This window comes from Mustela putorius, unplaced genomic scaffold (genome assembly GCF_011764305.1).
Source record: "Mustela putorius furo isolate JIRA1106 unplaced genomic scaffold, ASM1176430v1.1 tig00003869_pilon_pilon_pilon, whole genome shotgun sequence".
NCBI classification, from domain to species: Eukaryota; Metazoa; Chordata; class Mammalia; order Carnivora; family Mustelidae; genus Mustela; species Mustela putorius.
In genome coordinates, this window is record NW_025422021.1 from 36,388,706 (window position 1) to 36,408,298 (window position 19,593).

Here is a 19,593-nt window from a genome sequence, read left to right on the forward strand (position 1 = left end):
GGGGCTTGGGGCCAAAGGAGCTATGAGCAGAGTGTGGCCCTCCTTGGCCTCCAAATCAGCCCTCCGGGCAACCCTGATCCCAGTGCCAGCCTCAGTTCAACACGCTGATTATTGGCTTCAGGGTGTAATGGGAAGTCCACAAAACAATCAACATGGAACCAAATCTCAGTTCTGCTCCTTCTTAGCAGTGCAACCTAGAGAATGTTCCAGAACCTCTCTGAACAGCTGAGTTCTTATCAGTAAAATGAGATGACCTCCACTTCCACACATGCTATGAAGATAAAACACGATCACGTACATCATGTGGGTGACAGATAAGTGTCAATCCACCCACATCTTGCTACTCCTCCCCGCTTCACACCAGACCCCTCCAACCGGGATTATGGGTGGAAAACCTCCCCTCAGCAAGCTGAGACACCCAGTGCAAACCACAGTTAGTTTAACTCAGTGGAGGAAACCTCTGGGCTGGCTTCACTCCATGTCGTGTTGGTTCCTCTAGTGCCATTACTACCCATAATAACTATAACAGGATGCACTGAAGTCGAGGGCTGCATCTGTCACATCCTATCTCCCTGAAACCCCCCAGCAACCCTTCCTTTACAGACAAGGGAACTAAGGCTCAGAGAGCTTGTATGCCTTGGTCCATCACCACACACATAACTGGAGACACAGTAGACTGAGCCTCAGATGTGGGATCCAGCAACTCAGCCCCTAAGTATGGTGCCGTACTGGGTGCTTGGTGGAAACTCCAAGAATACTCTTTCTCCTGCACTGTCTCTTGAAGCAAGGGTCTCTACCAAAGCCTATGTGCTGCCATCTCCTGGAACGTCCCTCAATTTTCCCTGCTTGGGTTCTTGTATCAGAGGAGAAGATCTGCTTTTAACACTCTCTTGTTCAATGCCACAAAGAGCATCTGATGCAAAGGGCCCATCTCTGAAGGTGATGTTTGGTGACTGCACGCCATTTACCTGGACCCCAGGCTGGGCGATGAAGTGCTGGTCCGTGGCCTCCACCGCCAGCTCTAAGCAGTTGCTTCCGCCCCAGGCTTCACAGGAGTACACTAGCAGCTGCTCCGCCAGGTCCTCGTCGCTGCTGTAGCACTCTGTGAACAGCTCTGCGGAGACACGGCCACCACCAGAGGGAGGGAAGCCAAGCCGGAGGCAGAGATGGCAAATACACAGACTGGGCCTGCCCCGCCCCCACGACCCAGCCCTGACTTGGTGAAAAGCCTGGTTTCTAAAAGGCAGAGAGAATGCCGGCATGGCGTCATCCTCCGCTGAACAAAGGGGGTTTGGGGGACACCACGCCCAATGCAGCTCCTGATCGCTGCAGGGGTCTGTAAGTGCCCACTGAATTGAGCTGCATGGAACACACGGAGCTACCCTCCTTTTGTGGGGCTCAGCCCTGGGGAGAGACGCAGACCCACTGCTTCCTTTCCCAGAGCAGCTGATCTCCCTTCATTTACATTCTCCGCCTTGTGGTGAGGGCTTTTTGCCTCATCAGACACCATGCGAACCAACCAACCAAACCAGTAAGTGTAAGAAACACTGACCTATTGTTTTAAAGGTGTGCTTACACTTCGAGACCTAATGCTAGAAATTGAAGTATAAATCCTCCCGGGAAATTTTTTAAAAGTCAAAATACTTGAGATCCATTTTCTGAGTTTAATCAGAAATTAATAAAATATCTTTGAAATGTAATATATTTTGAAAAGCGATTGGACGCCCTTTTGGCAACACAGAGAAGCCAAACGCGTGAGGCTTTTTTTTTTTTTTTTCATTACATGAGACAACAAAGTTGTGTGCAATTTTGCAGCTTGCCCCATTGCAAACTGAAAACTCCCAAGTGAGAAAGGAAAAACTGAGCAGGCCCAAACTCTCTGTCTTCGGGAAGCAATCGTTCTGAGTTTCTCACGCTCCTGCTTGGTCCAGACCGTCTGGGCAAACCGCACTGACAAGCTTTGTTCAAGGATGACTGAACAGCAAACAGAAGACAGACATTCCAGAAGGGTAATGTTTAGCAGTGCCTCTCTCCCATTCCATTCCAGGTAACGAGCAATCACGCCCTGGAAGGGAGCATGGGCGGGTCACCTGCAGCCCCAGGAGAAGCCCCAAGTCTCCTAAACTTTGGGGGAGCTGCAGGGCAGGCAACAGAAGCCTTTAGTCATGTCACTCCAGGGGAATGAAGGCATGGGGAACCAACCCAAGACGCTGCTCTGACTGCTGCCTGGACCCTTAGTAATAAACCATCTGCATCTCTGACCCAGTGGTGTAGGGTCTTCTCTCTATGAAACAGACAGGCTAACTTGATAACTAACAGATAAATATCTCAGATCTGGGGGTGCCTGGGTGGCTCAGTCATTAAGAATCTGCCTCCGGCTCAGGTCATGATCCTGGGGTCCCGGGATCAAGGCCCACATCAGGCTCCTGCTTAGCAGGAAGCCTACTTCTCCCTCCCCCACTTTCCCTGCTTGTGTTCCCTCTCTTGCTGTGTCTCTCCCTGCCAAATAAATAGATAAAATCTTAACAAAAAAGTCTCAGATCTGTCATAGTTTCTCAAAAGCATCCTAAAACACTCCTTCTCTGCCCCCAGACTGTGGTGCTGAGTTTCTTAGACCTAGCCTGTGTGTGGCCCTGGCAGTTGTGGGATGAGACACCCACATTGTCCTGCGTCCATTCTTTTTTTTTTTTTTTTTAAAGATTTTATTTATTTACTTGAGAGAGAGACAGTGAGAGAGAGCATGAACAAGGAGAAGGTCAGAGAGAGAAGCAGACTCCCCATGGAGCTGGGAGTCCGATGCGGGACTCGATCCTGGGATTCCAGGATCATGACCCGAGCGGAAGGCAGTCGTACAACCAACTGAGCCACCCAGGCATCCCTCCTGCATCCATTCTTGAAAACATCAGTAGGTGGTACAGCCGAGAGGTCTTTGGCTTCTGCCACAGCATGCACACCCCTGATCATGTGGTCTGCAAGCCCTAAATCATGCCAGAGAGGGGAGCCTGGACATGCCTCTGACCTCTGCCACCTGGCCTATAAGTACTACAGGTGCATGTGTGTCTCAAGCCACGTGGGTGCCCACTGTGGTGGCCCATTCCTGGAGACTCACCAACTGCACGGGTCTCGTACTCATTGGCCAACTCCTCAGACTCCCCTGCGGCATTGATGTCATTCTTCACCTTGGCCAGAGTCTTCAGAAGCTTGCTGGCTCCCAGGGCTGCCAGAGTGCAGCCCCTGGTCTTTTAGATGGGTGGATAACGTTAGTTAATTCATAATTCCTTAAAGTGGTCAAGTCAACATTAATGTCAGGCAAGGACAAACTCTTGGCAAAAGTAAGAAGTGGTGAAATCTGAACCATTCATAATGATTCAGAATAAACTTTGCAATGTACACAAGATAGTCTTGGCCCTGAAGATACAGTCTTGAATGTGGAATTAGCATATAAAAATAAAATATCAAGATAAATGTTGTGAGTTGTTGATAGCATGAGACCTGACTGCCTAGCACCAAACTGTGGCAGCTCAAAGAGGGGAAGAGTGGTTGAGAACACGGGAGAGCTGATGATGTAGTTAGTAAGACTGTGCTCATGAACTCTATTCTCAATATCCAACTTTATGTTCTAATAATGGAGAATGTAGCTTCTACACAACGAACATAAACCATTATGTGCTAAATCACAAGGAAAAACATCTCAATACATTCCCCAAAGCAAAATTTATACAAATCCTACTTCCTATCTCTAACACAATAAAGCTAGAAATTAATTTTTTAATTAAACTTAAAAACTGTCTCCACTTGGAAAACACATACACACACCTGAGAAGCCAGTGCCTACTGGGTTGCTCACCAAGCACAGCTACCTTCCAGGGACCTCCCCTCTCAATCACGCCTCCATCGACATGGAAACAGAGGCACAACCGTATTCACTTGACACAAGACATCCTATTTTATTGATGATGTCTTGGATTAGGCATGTGAGTTTTGAGGTCGAACAACCACAACAAAGCGAGCATTTGGGGTAAATTTGGCACAGGCCCAGACATTTACCTGCTCCCAAATGACCTTGGAGAGTTCCTTCTTGTTCTGAAGAATGGCCCAGATGAAGAGTGCTTGCAATGGGTGCCGAGTGATAGGAGACACGTCCTGCAAGGAATTAGTGTGTGGTCAGCGTGCAAATAGAATATCCCCTTAGTAGATGCACTGGCATAAGAATAAAAGCAGGTGTCGGGATGTCCAAGGGAGCACGCCAAGCATGGAGGGCTCTGTATATTAGCATAGGAATCCAGTTCAACAGCACAGTGATGTGACTTTCATCACTTCAACTTACTGGGTAGGATAATTTGTCAAAAATTTCTTACCTATCATAAAAGACAACATATGACCAGGCAGAAAGCCACAAAGGGTAGAAACATGTGCCAACAGTAAAAACTAAACAATTTCTGGAAGGTTGAAGAATTCCTCTCATCACATAAATCTGTTTCTCATCTTAAAAAGTCGCTCTAGGGTACCCAGGCGGCTCAGTGGGTTAAAGCCTCTGCCTTCGGCTCGGGTCATGATCCCAGGGTCCTGGAATGGAGCCCCATATTGGGCTCTCTGCTCAGTGGGGAGCCTGCTTCCTCCTCTCTCTCTCTCTCTGCCAGCCCCTCTGCCTATTTGTGATCTCTGTCAAATAAATAATAAAATCTTAAAAAAAAAAAAGTCCCTCCAACTAAGTTCTAACTTTCCTACAGCTTAAGTTCAATAATGACAATGTAAAACTTTGCTTCTTTCTTTGTTCAAACTTTTGATTCCTCATACATGCAATGGCTGCTACTCAGAATTCCCTATCTTCTGATATCTTCTTTCAACTTTTCAGATTGAAAACAACATCTCTACTCCTTCTAAACTCCCCTATAGGTTTTACCAAGATCCAAAATGCTTTAGGAAGAATTATGGATACTGCAAAGGTTTTTAACACAAATAGCGTCAAACAGAAGCTTTTCTAAAGAGTTCCAATTCCTTCAAACAACTAACGCATTTAAATTTTTGTAATGCACCCACATGCATACATTAAAATCCTAAAATTATAGGAGATAATTACCTCATTTGAGTTTTCACAGAAGCAACAAGAATTTGAGATATGTAGTTGATTTGAGGGGTGATCCCAGGAAAACCCATAGGATAGTGAGAAAAGAAGATAGAAAAAAAGGAACCAATGGAAAGGGTGTGTTATCAACAAGTCATCACTCTCAGTAACTAGAGATTACTACCAGTAGGGAATCCTGGGAGCCAGTGTAGAACACATGCCTCAGAATTAGCTCCTCCAAGTGGGGGGGGAGCTGGGGTATTTATACACCAACTGCTGGTATTGATAGGACTCCGACCAGAACAAACCTTCAGCAAAGAGTTGCAGGTGCAGGCATTTGGAAACTTGGCCTGCCGGTGGTTGAAACACAAAGACCTGAGAGAATTCAGGTTGTACCTCCACAACAGAATCCCAAATGGAAACCTGGATTAGCCCTTTCAAAATATTCACTACCCCTTTTATCTACAAAGGAAAACTTGGCCGACCTTTACATGGGCAATTGATCACACCCAAAACCAAAAGACTGAGACATGAACAGGGAGCCATTCATTTGTCCCTCTTCCTAGTCAGATGCCTTCAGAAAGTGTGTGTGCCACACCGAGAATTGCAATGAAGAAAAGCTGCAACAATAATTTGAAGCATAGCACAGAGCTTAGAGCAAGATATCTGACTACTCACCAGGTAGACTCATTATCTTAAGTAAAGGCAGTAGCAAAAATTAACAATGCCAACATGCTACCTACTTTATGGCAATAAGGGAAGAAGTGGGAAAGATGGAGGTCGAGATACTTTTTGTGGGAAGACTCAAAAGGAGACAACCCACCCTGGTACCTACGTGAAATTCTACATCTATGTCGTCCCTGCTACTTCTGTCTTCCTTCCGGAAGCCTCTCCGAAAGTTAGCCACCAGTTTCCAGACAAATGTGAGGAGGGCATCATTATATGAATTCTTGGCAATCTGCAGGTTCCGGTAGACAAGGGTGCTGAAGTGGTTGGAGAAGAGTTCAGTGAGGACGTCATTGGTGAGAAACTTCCGCAGGTTCAATCCGTTCTCCAGAAAGAGGCGGACAAACTTGGGTCTGTCCTTTATAAGAGCCGTGAACATGACTTCTTGAAGGTCTGCAGACTGTGGAGAAAGCAGAGAGGAGACTTAGACCACATGGTCAGCCAAGGAAGTAAGAGTAACTTCAATTTCTCTTTTAATCCTTTTTGGGGAATAAATTTTATCTTTTCAGCTCTGACACAATGTTGGATCATAGTTCAAACGGACAGGGAAGTGGCAAGGCAGAGTCTTTGAAGTCAGCCAGATGTGGGTTTGGAGGTGACCTGGCCTCCTGCTACTGTAGAGAAGAGAAGAGATAATTACTCGGGGAGAATGTTGGTCAGTAATTCATGCCAGCGCCTGGCATGCAAGAAGCACCCGGGACAGTGGGGCTCACCCCATCTCTCTGAAGTCTACAGTAGACACTGACTGTGAACCAATGGCCAGCCTGTTCACTCTGCACCTTGGGAGCTGTTCCTTCCAGTCACGTACCACCCTGCCAAGGGCTATCACGTTACATCGCAGTCAGTCACTGGGACCCTTGACAGTTACACTTGGGTATTATTTATCTTTACCTCCCCTTTCCAGGATCCCTGATAAACCTATCCCGTAGGAGCTTATTGAGACTCTTATTAAAGATGATTAGTGTTTACCTCAGACACAAATGAGTGGGCAACAGGCCACACTAGCTTTCATGTCTTCCAAAATATACCTCAGAGTTGGGTTCAGTTGCCAACATTACCACTTAGAAGGTTCATAAAAATCCCCACATCACCAGCATTGAAATCCAGATTTAGGAGGGGAAACCAGAAACCCTGACAACACAGACAACCATCATCTAGAACCAAAGGGCAGCTGCTTCTGGGACCTGGAGTCTCTAGTCCCCCAAATCCCTGTTACTACACACACACACACACTCTCTCTCTCTCTCTCTCTCTCTCTCCCTCTCTCTCTCTCTCTCTCCCTCTCTCTCTTCATTACTGTCCACACAGCCCACTCCACTCCTGATGCTAGCCTGACCCCCACTTTCGGTGAATATCCTCTGCCAAGGACAGCACTGTTTCTGCCTCACGATAAACTCCTGGGGATCACACATTGCCTAGACAGGAATGGTCAAGTGTCTCGTAAGTCCCTACACTGTTGTCCAGGTGGGGTAGGAAAGGAAAGGGGTGGCTGCCCCACGGTGGCAGAAGGGAGCTGCACCTTCTCCCCAGTCTTCAAGGCATATCCTTCTAGATCATTTTCCTTTCTCTTGGTCACACATTGGACAGGGCAGTGGGCCCCAAACTTCAATCAGAGTCACCTGGAGGGCTTATTAAAGCCCAGGTTGCCAGAGACTTCTTAGAATTTCTGCTGTAGCAAGTTGACATAAGGTCTGACAATTTGTATTGCTCCCAAGTTCCCAGGTGATTCCCGTGCCACCACCGGTCTTGGTGGCGGGAACCACTGTCATATGTGGAGAAAGAAAAGCTTTGTATTCAGACACATCTTGGTTTCCGGATCCTGGTTCTACCATTACCTACATGCGTGACCTAGAACAAGGCTGTCTCCAAGCCTCAGTTTGCTCGTCAATAACACAGGCGCTTGCCGGGGTGAAAGAGCTAACACAGGTCAAGGTCTTTGCAGAGATTTGAGGTCAGAGAAGGAGTACCAAAAAATATCAGTAGCTCTTGATCCGCTGGTACCCAGGGAGACCTGGGTTATTAACCAGCAGAATGAGATCATCCCTGCTAGGGGTTGGTAAGGGAGGGGCAAGTAAGCTAACACCTTGAACCTGCTTCGTGCGCTGTGAAAGCTTACACAAATATCACCATGGCTTCAAAGGCTTTTACCTGTTTTTCAACAAATACATACAGAATGTTTCATATGTGCCAATGTCCTAAGTGCTTCAGAAACATGATCTGATAATTATTCTAACAGCCCAATCAGGAAGGTAATGCCCTGATTCTACGACCATCACCTCCGTTCTCAGATGAGCGGTGGTGTGTGGGTACATGTTTAACAACTGCATCTCTGGGAGAAGATCATAAGCCCTGATTTGTGATACCTGCCAATTCCTGTGGTGCCAATGCTCCCACTGTGTCCCATTTTCAGCCACCACTGTGACCTCACTGAATGCAGAATTGGGAATAGACCTGGGGAAGAACCTACTTCATTGGCTGGTATTTCCAGCATGAAGATACAACAGTTATAAATAACTTCCAGAGCATGCATAGTAGCAAATTTTGTAAAATAATTAGAAAGTAATGAGTTTTGACTATTTCTTGCCTTTGTTTTTAAATTTAAAAATTTAATTCTGAGTTTATATAATTTAATTTTTTAGAGTGACTGTATTTAACAACTGACTCACAAAATCTCTGAATCCTTAGCAGTCAGCTCGTGCACGCCAGTATGAACTGACTCCAACACACCCCCTATAGGGAAATTGGGGTACGGAGAGGAAAAGTGACTTGCAGAGGCTAAGACACGCAGAGGGGCTGGGTCTGCGGTCTGTTCTCTTAGCCATTATGCCCTTTACACTGAACTATCTTCAGTAGAGTTAATACAATTAGATGTACCATTCAATATATGCTTAAGTTTATGTTTATTTGCACTACCTGACCTTACTTAAATAGAAGATCTCACACACAGGGATTAATTTACAAATCAATTAACTCAATCTACTTATAATTCTACCTTCTCTCTACTTACTAAAGCCTTGCGGCGTGCAATAGGGTTCATTCTACCACAAAGACCAAACACAACATAATGTTTGCTAAGGGAATGAATAATTTAAAAGTCCATACACCATAAATAAAATCTTTAAAAAAAATCCATACACCATTACTTTATTTGCATTACATTATTAAAATTGGTAATGTGGTCATATGAACCAAGTCTTCATCTGATTCTGCAACGATGGGCCTAAAAGTGTTTTCCTGAGCCTCATATTCAGAATGAATGTCATGAGATACACGAACTTTCTGATCTTCACATACGCATATAAAATTAAATAGATTTTCACTGCCCACTGATGACTTAGACTGATCTAAAAGAGTAGAAGACAAAGCACCGTACAGCCTCACAGCTCCCAGGTTGACAGGTTGTAATTCTTCCTACTGAACAGAGCTCCTAAGGCTGATTTTACTTGAGCTGTACACAAGAAGACACTGCTAAAAAATGCAGTGCTATATACCTCTGATCAAATTAAAAGTAAAAAGAATCAGTCTACTGAAAAAAAAAACCATAACTTTATCAGAAAATACAATTTCCATACTGGAGGTGATTTTCTGGCCGAGAGTCTAGAGTCTCTAGCTCTAAGACATTCACTGTGTGTCTTCAATGAAGTTCTTCTACTTTTCCCTTAGGAATCTCACTGCTGACAACCCTTTTATCACAGGTTGGCTGGGGAGATGGGGCAGGGAGCAAAATGAGCACCACTGTCTTGACTAGAAGTAGTTGAGCTACTTCTGATAAACCCTTTTCAGCCATCGTGTCCATATTGTCCCCATAAGTTGTCCCCATCAGCTCCGAGGAGGACATCTGTACCTCTGCACCCAGATGGAGAGGCACCTCTCATGTTGGGACCATGGGCTGTGAACGCTGGATGGCGTTAGTGGACTGATATTTTCTTCCATGAGTTCTTTTGTTATAATCCCTTGACTACAAACCTACTAAGTCCATGCAAATGTCCTATATATACTACGGATGAGGAAAGTGACGGCTGGCACCAAAGGGGACTCTGCAAGATCTCTGCAAGATCTGGTATTGAAGACCTAGCAAGAAGTGAGTCAGACCTGACACAGGCCTAACCCAGGAGAGCTTTTTTACCTCCCAACGGCGGTCATTGGTGAAGATCTCGTCACTAGCGAGGTCCAGTTGGTTCCACTCCAGCAGAAGCTTCAGCTGCCCATTCCAGTTATCCTTATCTTGTTCATTGGTGCTAAAGGCTGTAGGAGGACAGGGGAAAAAAGCAACTCAGCAGAAAAAAAGAGTCAGAACCATCCCATGGCCACTTGTAAGGCAGATTCTCAGCACATTCCCTTCGAATCAGACATTCAGAACTGTCATTTTACCCACTTTTCTACATATTGTTTATTTTACTCACTCTTGTCCATATTCTGCATGTCCTAAAGCATATAATGAAGATCAACTCAAACCATAATAATATCTTTCCATTTCATATCCTAATGGTGCAATCGTGCTATGTTGATATTTTCCATAGATTCAAATTCCATGAATGTTGCATTTCAAGGACCGTATCAGACTTATATAACTCTGAGTCTATGAAATAATGAGTCATATTATAAAAATTTTCTAATGTCTTTTCCAGAGCAAATGTATTCTGTATCTATGTATCTCTACAAATAAATCCCTTTTTAATAAATACACTTACAACCAGATTTCTGGCAAACGCAATAAGAATAATTCTAATAAATAGTTAATGCTTAAATCACATTTCCTAGTTCCTTTACCCTAGTCTACATACCTTACGTATACTAATCAGGTGGCTCGACTCTACATGGTCTTTGCCAAGGATCAATTTACTTCAGGTAACTTCCACCTTAATGGATTTCTAAGACTGCAAAGATCACAGATGAGAATTTCAAAACAGGTTCATTCATAAGTTTCAGGAAACTTGTAAATTCCTGAAACTAAATGCAAAATTATTTGTGTGAAGGTGGGTGCGTGGATGCACATATATGTGAAGACCTAGGACAAAGGCCTATCATAGCTTTTTTCCACCTCCTGAGACTCAGATGAAAATTTTAAAACACTGTTACAGACAGCACTTTGGAGAGTGCTGGGATTAGATTTGGCCACTATTTTAATGACATAAAAATTCTTGTTCTATTAAATACATTCAACCAAGGAGGTTAACTCAGCAGGCCACTAGTAGTTATTCTGGCTTCCAATCTGTGATAACCAAAATTAAGTATGAGATTATATTTCAATAAAGCTGTTCAAAAAATAAATGCAGGGCATTAGAAGCCACAGAAAGCAACACAAAGCTAAAACTTCCAGAGGAGCTATTTTTACTCACCTTTATACAAAGCATAGGAAATCGCATTGCTCACAATTTCATCCCCAGCTTCTTCCATTTTAATAACTGTTAATAGGTGAGAACTTTCGAGAATTTCTTTGAGCTGGCAAGATTTAAAGAGCACAGTTAGGCAATTGATTTCAGGCATAAGGAGCAAAAATGTCTCTTTTTTGGTGAAGAACCTTTTATTCCATTCTTTTTTTGAAGACTGCCTATAGGGGTGATCCAGACACCCTTCCCTCACCTACGGTGCCTGTGCCCATAACACCTAAGCTCTGAATTGGAATAATAAGTCCTTAGCCACAACGAGAACAAAGTACTGGTTGAACAAGTGCAACACATGAGAAAAAGTTCCTATTGACGAGCTGAGACTCAGGGACTAGGGTGAGTGTAAGTGCATGTGTGTGAGCATGTGTGAGTGAGTGTGTGTGAGTGTGTGTGTGCAAGTGTGCGAGTGTGCATATGTATGTGAGTTGTGCATGTATGAGTATGTGCATGCATATGTGTGTGTGCATTGTGACTATGCGTGTGTGAGTGTGAGTGTGCATGTGAATGGGAGAGTGTGCATGTGTGAGGATGCATGTGTGTGTGCATGAGTGAGTGTGCTTATGTATGTGTGTGCATGAGTGAGAGTGCATGAGTGTGTGTGTGTACACATGCACACACGTGTGACATGAGTGAATAAAGGAGAAAAGAACAACAGAAAGCCACAGAAACCATCCAAGTGTGGTCAGGAGGGCTTAACCCGTAGGAAGGAGAATTCCAGTGCAAACAATAGCCAAGAGGACTTGGTGACTAGATAAAGAAATAAGGAACTTGTTATTCTTTGTGAAATTTCTTAAATATTTAATTTTAAAACCCGATCCCAAGGCTTCAGATGTCGTTGAGCTTGGCCAGAGCTTACTGAGACAGAGCTCCTCTAGAGGAGGAAGCCAGCCTGGTTTTGGTTAACTGGGCTCCAGGTCGGGGATAGGGGCTCTGCAACATTTGAAAACAAGGATCTGGAACTATGGAGAGTCTCGCCTGGGCAGGGGGACAGAGGTCTTGGGCCAAGGTGGGAGGGTGGAAGCCGGGAAGCCATGCAACAGATAAGACCTTGGATTTGAATGTTAGGAGGGACCATTCCGTCTGCATTCTCCTGGGAAGGCGGAGCTGGAGACTTTCGTTCGTGGATGCAGAGTCCAGGAGTGACCAGGAAATAAAGGAAAACCACAGGATGCACACTGAGGGCAGCGGGAGGGGGTGTGAAGGGAAGGGTCCTCTCTGCATGTGGGCAGCCCTAGCTCAAGCAGAAGGAAAGGGGTCCAACTAGAAATGACAGGCAGCGGGTGGTGGGGCGCCTGGTGGCTTAGTCAGTCAAGCATTCTGTGTTTGGCTAAAGCTGCGCCTGGGGTCCTGGGCTCCAGCCTAGCATCAAGCAGCATCCAGCCCTGCATCCAACCCCACATCAGGCTCCCTGCTCAGCAGGGAGTCTGAGTGTCTCTCTGCTCCTCCCCTGCACTTGTGCCCATGCTCTCTCCCTCACTCTGTCTCTCAAATAAATAAATAAAATCTTTATTTAAAAAAAAAAAAAGAAGAAGAAAGGAAAGGGAAAGGAAAAGGAGAGGGGAGGGGAGGTGTGGAGAGAAGAAGGAAAGGAAGGGAAGGAATGACTGGTAAGAGGGGTCCATGTCCCAAGAGTCTGGACACAAGTGAGGGTGGGCAGCACAGATGAGGTTTTCCTTCCAAACAAAAAGGAAGAAGGAGAAAGTGAACGTGGATACAGAGTGAACTGATGAGACCCAGGGACAGCTTTGGGGAACCCTATCTTGTCTCCACCCTGAAACCTCCCTCTTTCCTCCTTCAGCCCTATCCCTGCACTGCAGCCAGCATGAGTTTTCCTGAACACAACTCACCACATCTTCATTCTGTTTCAACCTTTTAGTGACTTCCCATTCCATTTAAACAAGACCCAAATCTCAAAACAGTGTTCAAACAGCTGCCTGGCCTGGCCCCTCATAAGCTCTCCAGCTTTCATTCAAAAACTTCTACCTTCACTGACTTATTCCAGGGCCTCAGGTAGGCCATGCTTGCCTCACACCTCAGGACCTTTGCACATGCTGTTCTCAATATTACAATCCCAGTTTTCACCCCACTGACTACACAGCCTTCAGATCCCACATCACCTCCTCTGAGAATACCTTCAGAATCCATGCTACCTTTCTTTAGCATACTCATTTCAGTTTGATATTATATGATGCTATATACTGTAATCATTCAACTTAAACTTTTTTTTTCCATTTCTGTTTTCTCTATGAGGACAGGACTCTTCCTATCATGTATACTGTTCTTTCTGAAATGCTTATCCCAGAACCTGGCATATGATATATGCTCAATAAATATCAACTGAATAAATGAGTAGATGAAACAGTTTGACATAAATGAATGGTATCTAGGCTGACTGATAGGTTGGGATACTACGGAGGTTCAAGTTCTTGAGAAGGTGAGGACTAGGCACAGGTTTAACAACTTTGGGTGAACTAGTAGAAAGAGAAAGCATAATCCCAGTGGAGAGATAAACTGGGTTCCCTGGAAAGGTCAAGAAACCGTGAGTTCAGAGTTTGAGGTTGGTTGTCCAGAAGATAAGTGAAATCACCCATAATTAGCCTTGGGGGGGTACTCAATTAATATCTGACTGGATATATACATTCATTAATTAATAATTCTTCTCTTGAGCTTGGTCTTTTGGAAAAGCTGTACCAATTGCAAACCTTCATATAAGTGCATAATTAAAGTGCCAGACGAATTTTTATTATTAATCAATGTCTTCTGATGTGATTATAATTATGATGGATCATTAGCATATTAGATATGACTATGAATGAGGTATAAATCCCAGAAAGGATAAGTGAAATGCATCTGATTTTTAGCCTGTTCCAGATTTCTATAATAGTTTTCTGAAATCAGAAATCAAAATCCCTCATTAAGGGGACCCATTAGATGGTCTCTGTTCTTTGGACATGACCTGACTCAGATTCTTCAAGCCAACTTGCATGAGTGAGAGGAAAGCCACTGGAGAGGACTCAGGGCCATCCTGGGTGGGTAAGTTAAGAGTTGTCTATTTCTTCTTCTATGGGTCTCCTTGAACCAACCACTGAATTCCTCCCATACATCGCGGGAAAGCACCTTGAGCACAGTGCTCAACACACAATGTCTCTGGATTCTCTGCTGATATGTCTGGAATTGTCTCAGACATTAAGGTGTCCGTATGTGGAGAATCAAAACTGTATACCACTTTGGGGAGGAAGGACTCCTATTTCTTATCCACATATTTCCATGCAGAGCAGCCTCCACCCGAACCAAGCCCCTTGATATCCTCCACCCTTTCACTTCCTCCTACTTAGGGTGGGGGAGTGACATGTCTAACTGGTAGCTTTCACTTTGCCTGGCCAGCCAGCCCTTTACTGCTTCTTCAGTGGGATCTGCTCCTTGCAGAGTGTTAGTGCTCTGGTCTGCTATTAGCCACATACCTAGCCTCGGGGGAGGCAGTCTCTATCCATGGCTGCCTCTGTCTGGGTGGGCTCGTCTGTCTCATTCTGGGGCTCAGCACAAGGAAGCTCATTATGACTATACCCCTAAGCCACATCTGTCAACTTTGCCTTCATCCTCAATGAAGCTGATAAAATCTGATCTCTATTTGCCTGATTCTTGTGTCTGTCCTTCAACTGGACTTGACCAAGATACAAGAAAATCCTAGAGTGAACTTCCATATAAAACCCCCAACTTTACATTTTTAGTAAAATCTGGAAAATGCAATTATTCGAGTAGGAATATCATATAAGCATATGTGGGGCAGGCCATCATTTAGCACCAACACTGACTCTGGAAAAAGATGCATCCGAATTTTTAAATTCTAAATTCTAGGTAATAAGGCTTAATCCAGGAAGAACTTCCTTCATGATCACTTCAACCCCACTGCACCTCACCCGGAGTATCAGCTAACTGTCCATTCATCTGAAGTTAATTAAGACCAGTAGAGTCCCCACTGTGTGTTTATTGGCTAGAGAACTGAGTGGCCTAGAAGACTGGGTTGATTTTCCTCATTATTTACAAGGCTTTGGTTCATCCAGGCTTGCCTTAAACAATGGCAGAGGCTACCACGAACAAGACTATCCTATACCAGGGTTTCAGTTTGCTGCACTGGACATTTTGAGGTGCTTTCACAACTAAATACTGTCAAAGTGCCAGTCTAGTTAAAGAATATTTTTTATAGGGGCGCCTGGGTGGCTCAGTGTGTTAAGCCACTGCCTTGGGCTCAGGTCATGATCTCGGGGTCCTGGGATTGAGTCCCGCATTGGGCTCTCTGCTCAGCAGGGAGCCTGCTTCCCTTCCTCTCTCTCTGCCTGCCTCTCTGCCTACTTGTGATCTCTGTATGTCAAATAAATAAATAAAACCTTTAAAAAAAAAAGAATATTTTTTATAATATATTCAACCTTGAACTCTCATGACAAAATGGGCTCTATGACTTAAATAACTCTCCCATTGTCTCTAGTCTGTTATTTTCTTTCTCCAAAAATTCCCAAATGGCAGCACATACTCCTAAGAAATACCCAAACATCGAAGGCCATTCTAGAATGAGCTGATGGAAACACACCCACTGATACCAACGTGGGCTTTCTAATGAACTGAGCAGTGAAGGAAGTGGAAGTCAGTTCAAGTCAACAGCATTCACAAAACAGAGTAGTTAGAAGCTATGGTACCATGTCAACATAGTTTTCTATAGGCTTAGCCATAAGAAGTGTAATAGAGATTCTGATAAGTCCATGTTTCTTACATGATCTGATGAGAAAGGTGAGAGATTCTGAGTTAAATCTTGGGCCAGTGAATTTAGAAAGGCAATTATTCTGTAGTAACTACTTCTCCAATGGATGTAGACTCCATTTAGCATCTGCAGTTGTTAAACATTGCCAAGAATCTCCTTCCTCTGCTTCACTGACACACCAATATTCAGAAGCTAAACGTTTGTTGAAGTCATGGTGTAAAAGGATTACCAGCTTTGCAAACAGGTCTGAGTTTGAACCCTCAATGCTACCCCCCACCAGGTATGGAGACTTGGCGAGTTATTTAACTTACATGAGCTGCAATGTCCAACAAGAAACCTACTTTGGGCCAGAGTATCGCTTCAGTGTCGCTAAGAATGGACAAAAGAGCTGTAACTCTAGCACAGTTGAACTCTTAACCCTTCCGCCTTCCCCATGAACTTGGCTATCTTCTTCTCAGCCCCCAGAAGCCTCCTATAGCTCACCCATTTGATCCAACTCTCAGTCTCCTCCTCGGGCAGCCGGGACACCGTGCGGGGTAAGAAGCGCACCAGCTTCTCCTTGACCACGGATGACGTCAGGGCATCCTCCACCTCCACCAGGCTCGCAATCACGTCTGCAATCTGCCCTGAGCCCTCCACCACCACACAGGGGATTTTACTTTTGATGGAGGTGTTGATGGCCTGGGAGAAGGGAGACAGAGTTGGCCAGACTGAAGACACACTGATGACAAGTGGAACGCACCAGAACCAGGCTGGTCAACCACACACCTTGACACATCTCTGCGCTTTTCCTTTTGGGGTTTTATATGAATCAGAAGCAAACCAAATTTTTGCAACTGTCTATGAATGAGCAACATAAGCCAGTTGTATTATAGCCTGTGCTAATACTAATTCTTATAATAAGGACACATGTGATGAGCTTAAGTTCTCCATAAAAAGTGCTTAAAATATCAATATATACAAAATTGATCATTCCAAATACTGACATCATAGATATGCATGACAAGTCCTAAAAATGGTATTCAATATTATTGTTGACAGCTTATCTGACAGAGGTTATCAGTATTCATACTTTTAAGGTATGAAAATACCTTCAAAGCAGTAGCCACATATGTTGACATGTATATCCCTTATAATTCCCAAATAATTTTCCTTGCCCTTTTTATGAAAAGAGAATAAAATTAAATTTGTTTCCCAGATATATACACACCACATTTTTATTATTTCCTTTACAAAACTACAGAAGCTATTCTAAGTCTTAAGAATTTTAAATCACTTAACAGCAAGACACAGTGATCTACATGCACAGAAGAAACTAAGGAGCCCCTATCCTTAGCAGAGACTGAACGCCTTCCTGGAGGACATGTCGCCCATAGAGTGTCTGGTGTCTCACCCTGGCGAGTTGAGGGGTTTTTCCAGCTCTGCACCCCACTGCCTGCCCCAGAGACCAGTGTGTCCACATACTGGGGCCAGAATAAGATGATCAGACAGCAAGCTGTCCCTCCCCTCTCCCATCCCCTGTCCTGGATGTGGTTACTGGCCGCACAGTCATTTGAGGGGAATGCCACAGAACTACAGTGCCTGGGCCCACAGTGGTTCTCTGGAAATCAGAGAATTCCAAATCAAAAATTTGAAAGAGAGCTAGTAAACATAACCATCTTTCAATCCCTTTCTCTCCATCCCTCCTCCTCTCTTCCTCTTCTGCTCTTCAAGGATTCATGCGCTGACAATTTTTTTAAAAATCTTTAATTTTTCCCTGAAAAGTCTTTCCCTGAAAACTTTCATTTAACAATGGTCTCAGCAGGACATCTCACAGCAGGTGCTCCATAAATATGTGTGAGTGAATGAATGAATGAATGAAAGGCCATTGTTATATAAAAGGATAAACAAAGTGCTAGATTAGGAGTCCAAATAACTTCACTGGGAATTACTTGTAACTCTAGAAGGAGACTCTGGGAGGGAGTGGAGAGGACCAAGAATCATGATACACAGGATAGAGGATACAAGGGGATAGGCAAATGAACATGGCAATTAATTAAAAGAAGGAGTTAAAAATCAAAATTTTGTGAGGTCCTATTGCTAAAACAGTGAGATCTTCAATATGGTGTGCATGCCATCAAATACCAACAAGTATGCAATCACACTGATCCCTTCTGAAAGGTCAAGCAGGAGCCTGGCTGGTGATAAGAGGAACTCAGAAACATCTGAGTAGCACAGATGGAACGGGGAGCAGAATTCTCCTCCACTGCTCAACACTGGAGTTACAGAACGGTCCAGGAAGATTTCTATGATCCCAGAGTCGCTTAGGACTCGGGGTTCCTTCTTATGGGTGAAGTCCTTGCAGGCTCAGGAAGTGTGTGGTTGGACCTTCAGTGGTCTGGGAAACCCATCTGAGAGTAGCCTCTCTGTGTGTGATCACAGATCATCTCCATGCAGACGGGGTGGCCATGATTTTCCGATATATATGCTGGTTATGATCTGTAGTTTTATGAGTTAAGATCAACTCTTCTCTTTGGTGGGCTGATGGTCAAAGCCAATATTAGGTATATAAGCTATTCATGTTCTTGCAAAGTCTCCTCTGGACTGCTAGGGAACATTGTGTGGTGAAAATACTACTACTTACTTGCAATAGTAAAAGAAATTAGTCAGATTAGATCAACATGAACTCCAAAGCAAATTTGTTGGGTTAGTTTGTTGATCAATTTTCTAGAAAACCAAACCAAGACTCACCTTCAAAGTCTCTTTGCCACCTCCTTGGGCGAAACACACAATGGGGATCTTGCCACCATAGTTGGAATCTATAAGGCATAGAACATAAAACTGACTCTGGACTCATTAGAAATATTCATCTATCTCAAGATACCAGGAGCTTTTGTTCCCAGGGTGTGGGGTGATGACTGCAGATCTCAGAATTGAAATCCCCCCATTGATCTTGACAGATGTGTCTCTGCACCCCAAACCAGTATGACATATGTCATGTTGTAATTTGTTACTGATATTTAAAATGCTAAAGGCTGTGAATAATTTACTTTTACTAATATTAGACCAGGTTCAAGTTTATCCTTATAATACACTCTTGCTAATTTGCAAAATCCTATGCTTTCTTGAGTGGGTGGCAAACTTGCATAACTAAGTATTCTCTCAAGAAAGAGTATTACATATATAAATGCCTTCCTTCATGTATGCCCCACTGAAAAAGGAAAAAGATGTTGAAAACTTCTCCAATATATCCCTGTTATGGAGTCTATCACTACCTTGTGAGGTACTCTTGTTCCATAATAAGACGTATCTTCAACAGTGGTGAAGAGAGAGAATATGTCACTTCCCATACCAGATAAAGGCTTTCACTCAACTGCTACATTCTTCCCTTGAAACCAATATTTTAAATGGTTCCACTATATAAAAATAACCAGGATTCAAACACATAACCCATCCAACTGTTGACCTAATGGGTTGGTTTTTATCATTTTTACCCTAGCTAATTACATTGCTTCATAGGCTCAGATTTGCCAGTGTGGATTTTATTTGTTCTTGAACGTTGTCTAGCAGAAGAATAGACAGCAGGTTTTCTGTACTGACAAACCAGAGTGCAACAAGGCAGCATTTATGCTCCCACACGTTGGCAGAAATGGTCCTAGGATGTCAAAGAAAGAAGAGAAATA

At 43.9% G+C, this 19,593-nt stretch overlaps 1 protein-coding gene across 1 annotated transcript in view; it reads right to left on the bottom strand.

Annotated features, from left to right (window-relative positions):
* Positions 1 to 19,593, bottom strand: part of TRPM8 (transient receptor potential cation channel subfamily M member 8) — a 77,568-nt gene that overhangs the window by 36,413 nt on the left and 21,562 nt on the right. Inside the window, exons 7-14 of the mRNA XM_004777548.2 lie at positions 18,662 to 18,729; positions 16,415 to 16,612; positions 11,131 to 11,233; positions 9,918 to 10,036; positions 5,901 to 6,191; positions 4,048 to 4,143; positions 3,110 to 3,239; positions 969 to 1,114 (exon numbers count right to left, since the gene is read on the bottom strand). Of these exons, the coding sequence (XP_004777605.1) occupies positions 969 to 1,114; positions 3,110 to 3,239; positions 4,048 to 4,143; positions 5,901 to 6,191; positions 9,918 to 10,036; positions 11,131 to 11,233; positions 16,415 to 16,612; positions 18,662 to 18,729 (1,151 nt within the window). The remainder of the gene's footprint in view (positions 1 to 968; positions 1,115 to 3,109; positions 3,240 to 4,047; positions 4,144 to 5,900; positions 6,192 to 9,917; positions 10,037 to 11,130; positions 11,234 to 16,414; positions 16,613 to 18,661; positions 18,730 to 19,593) is intronic.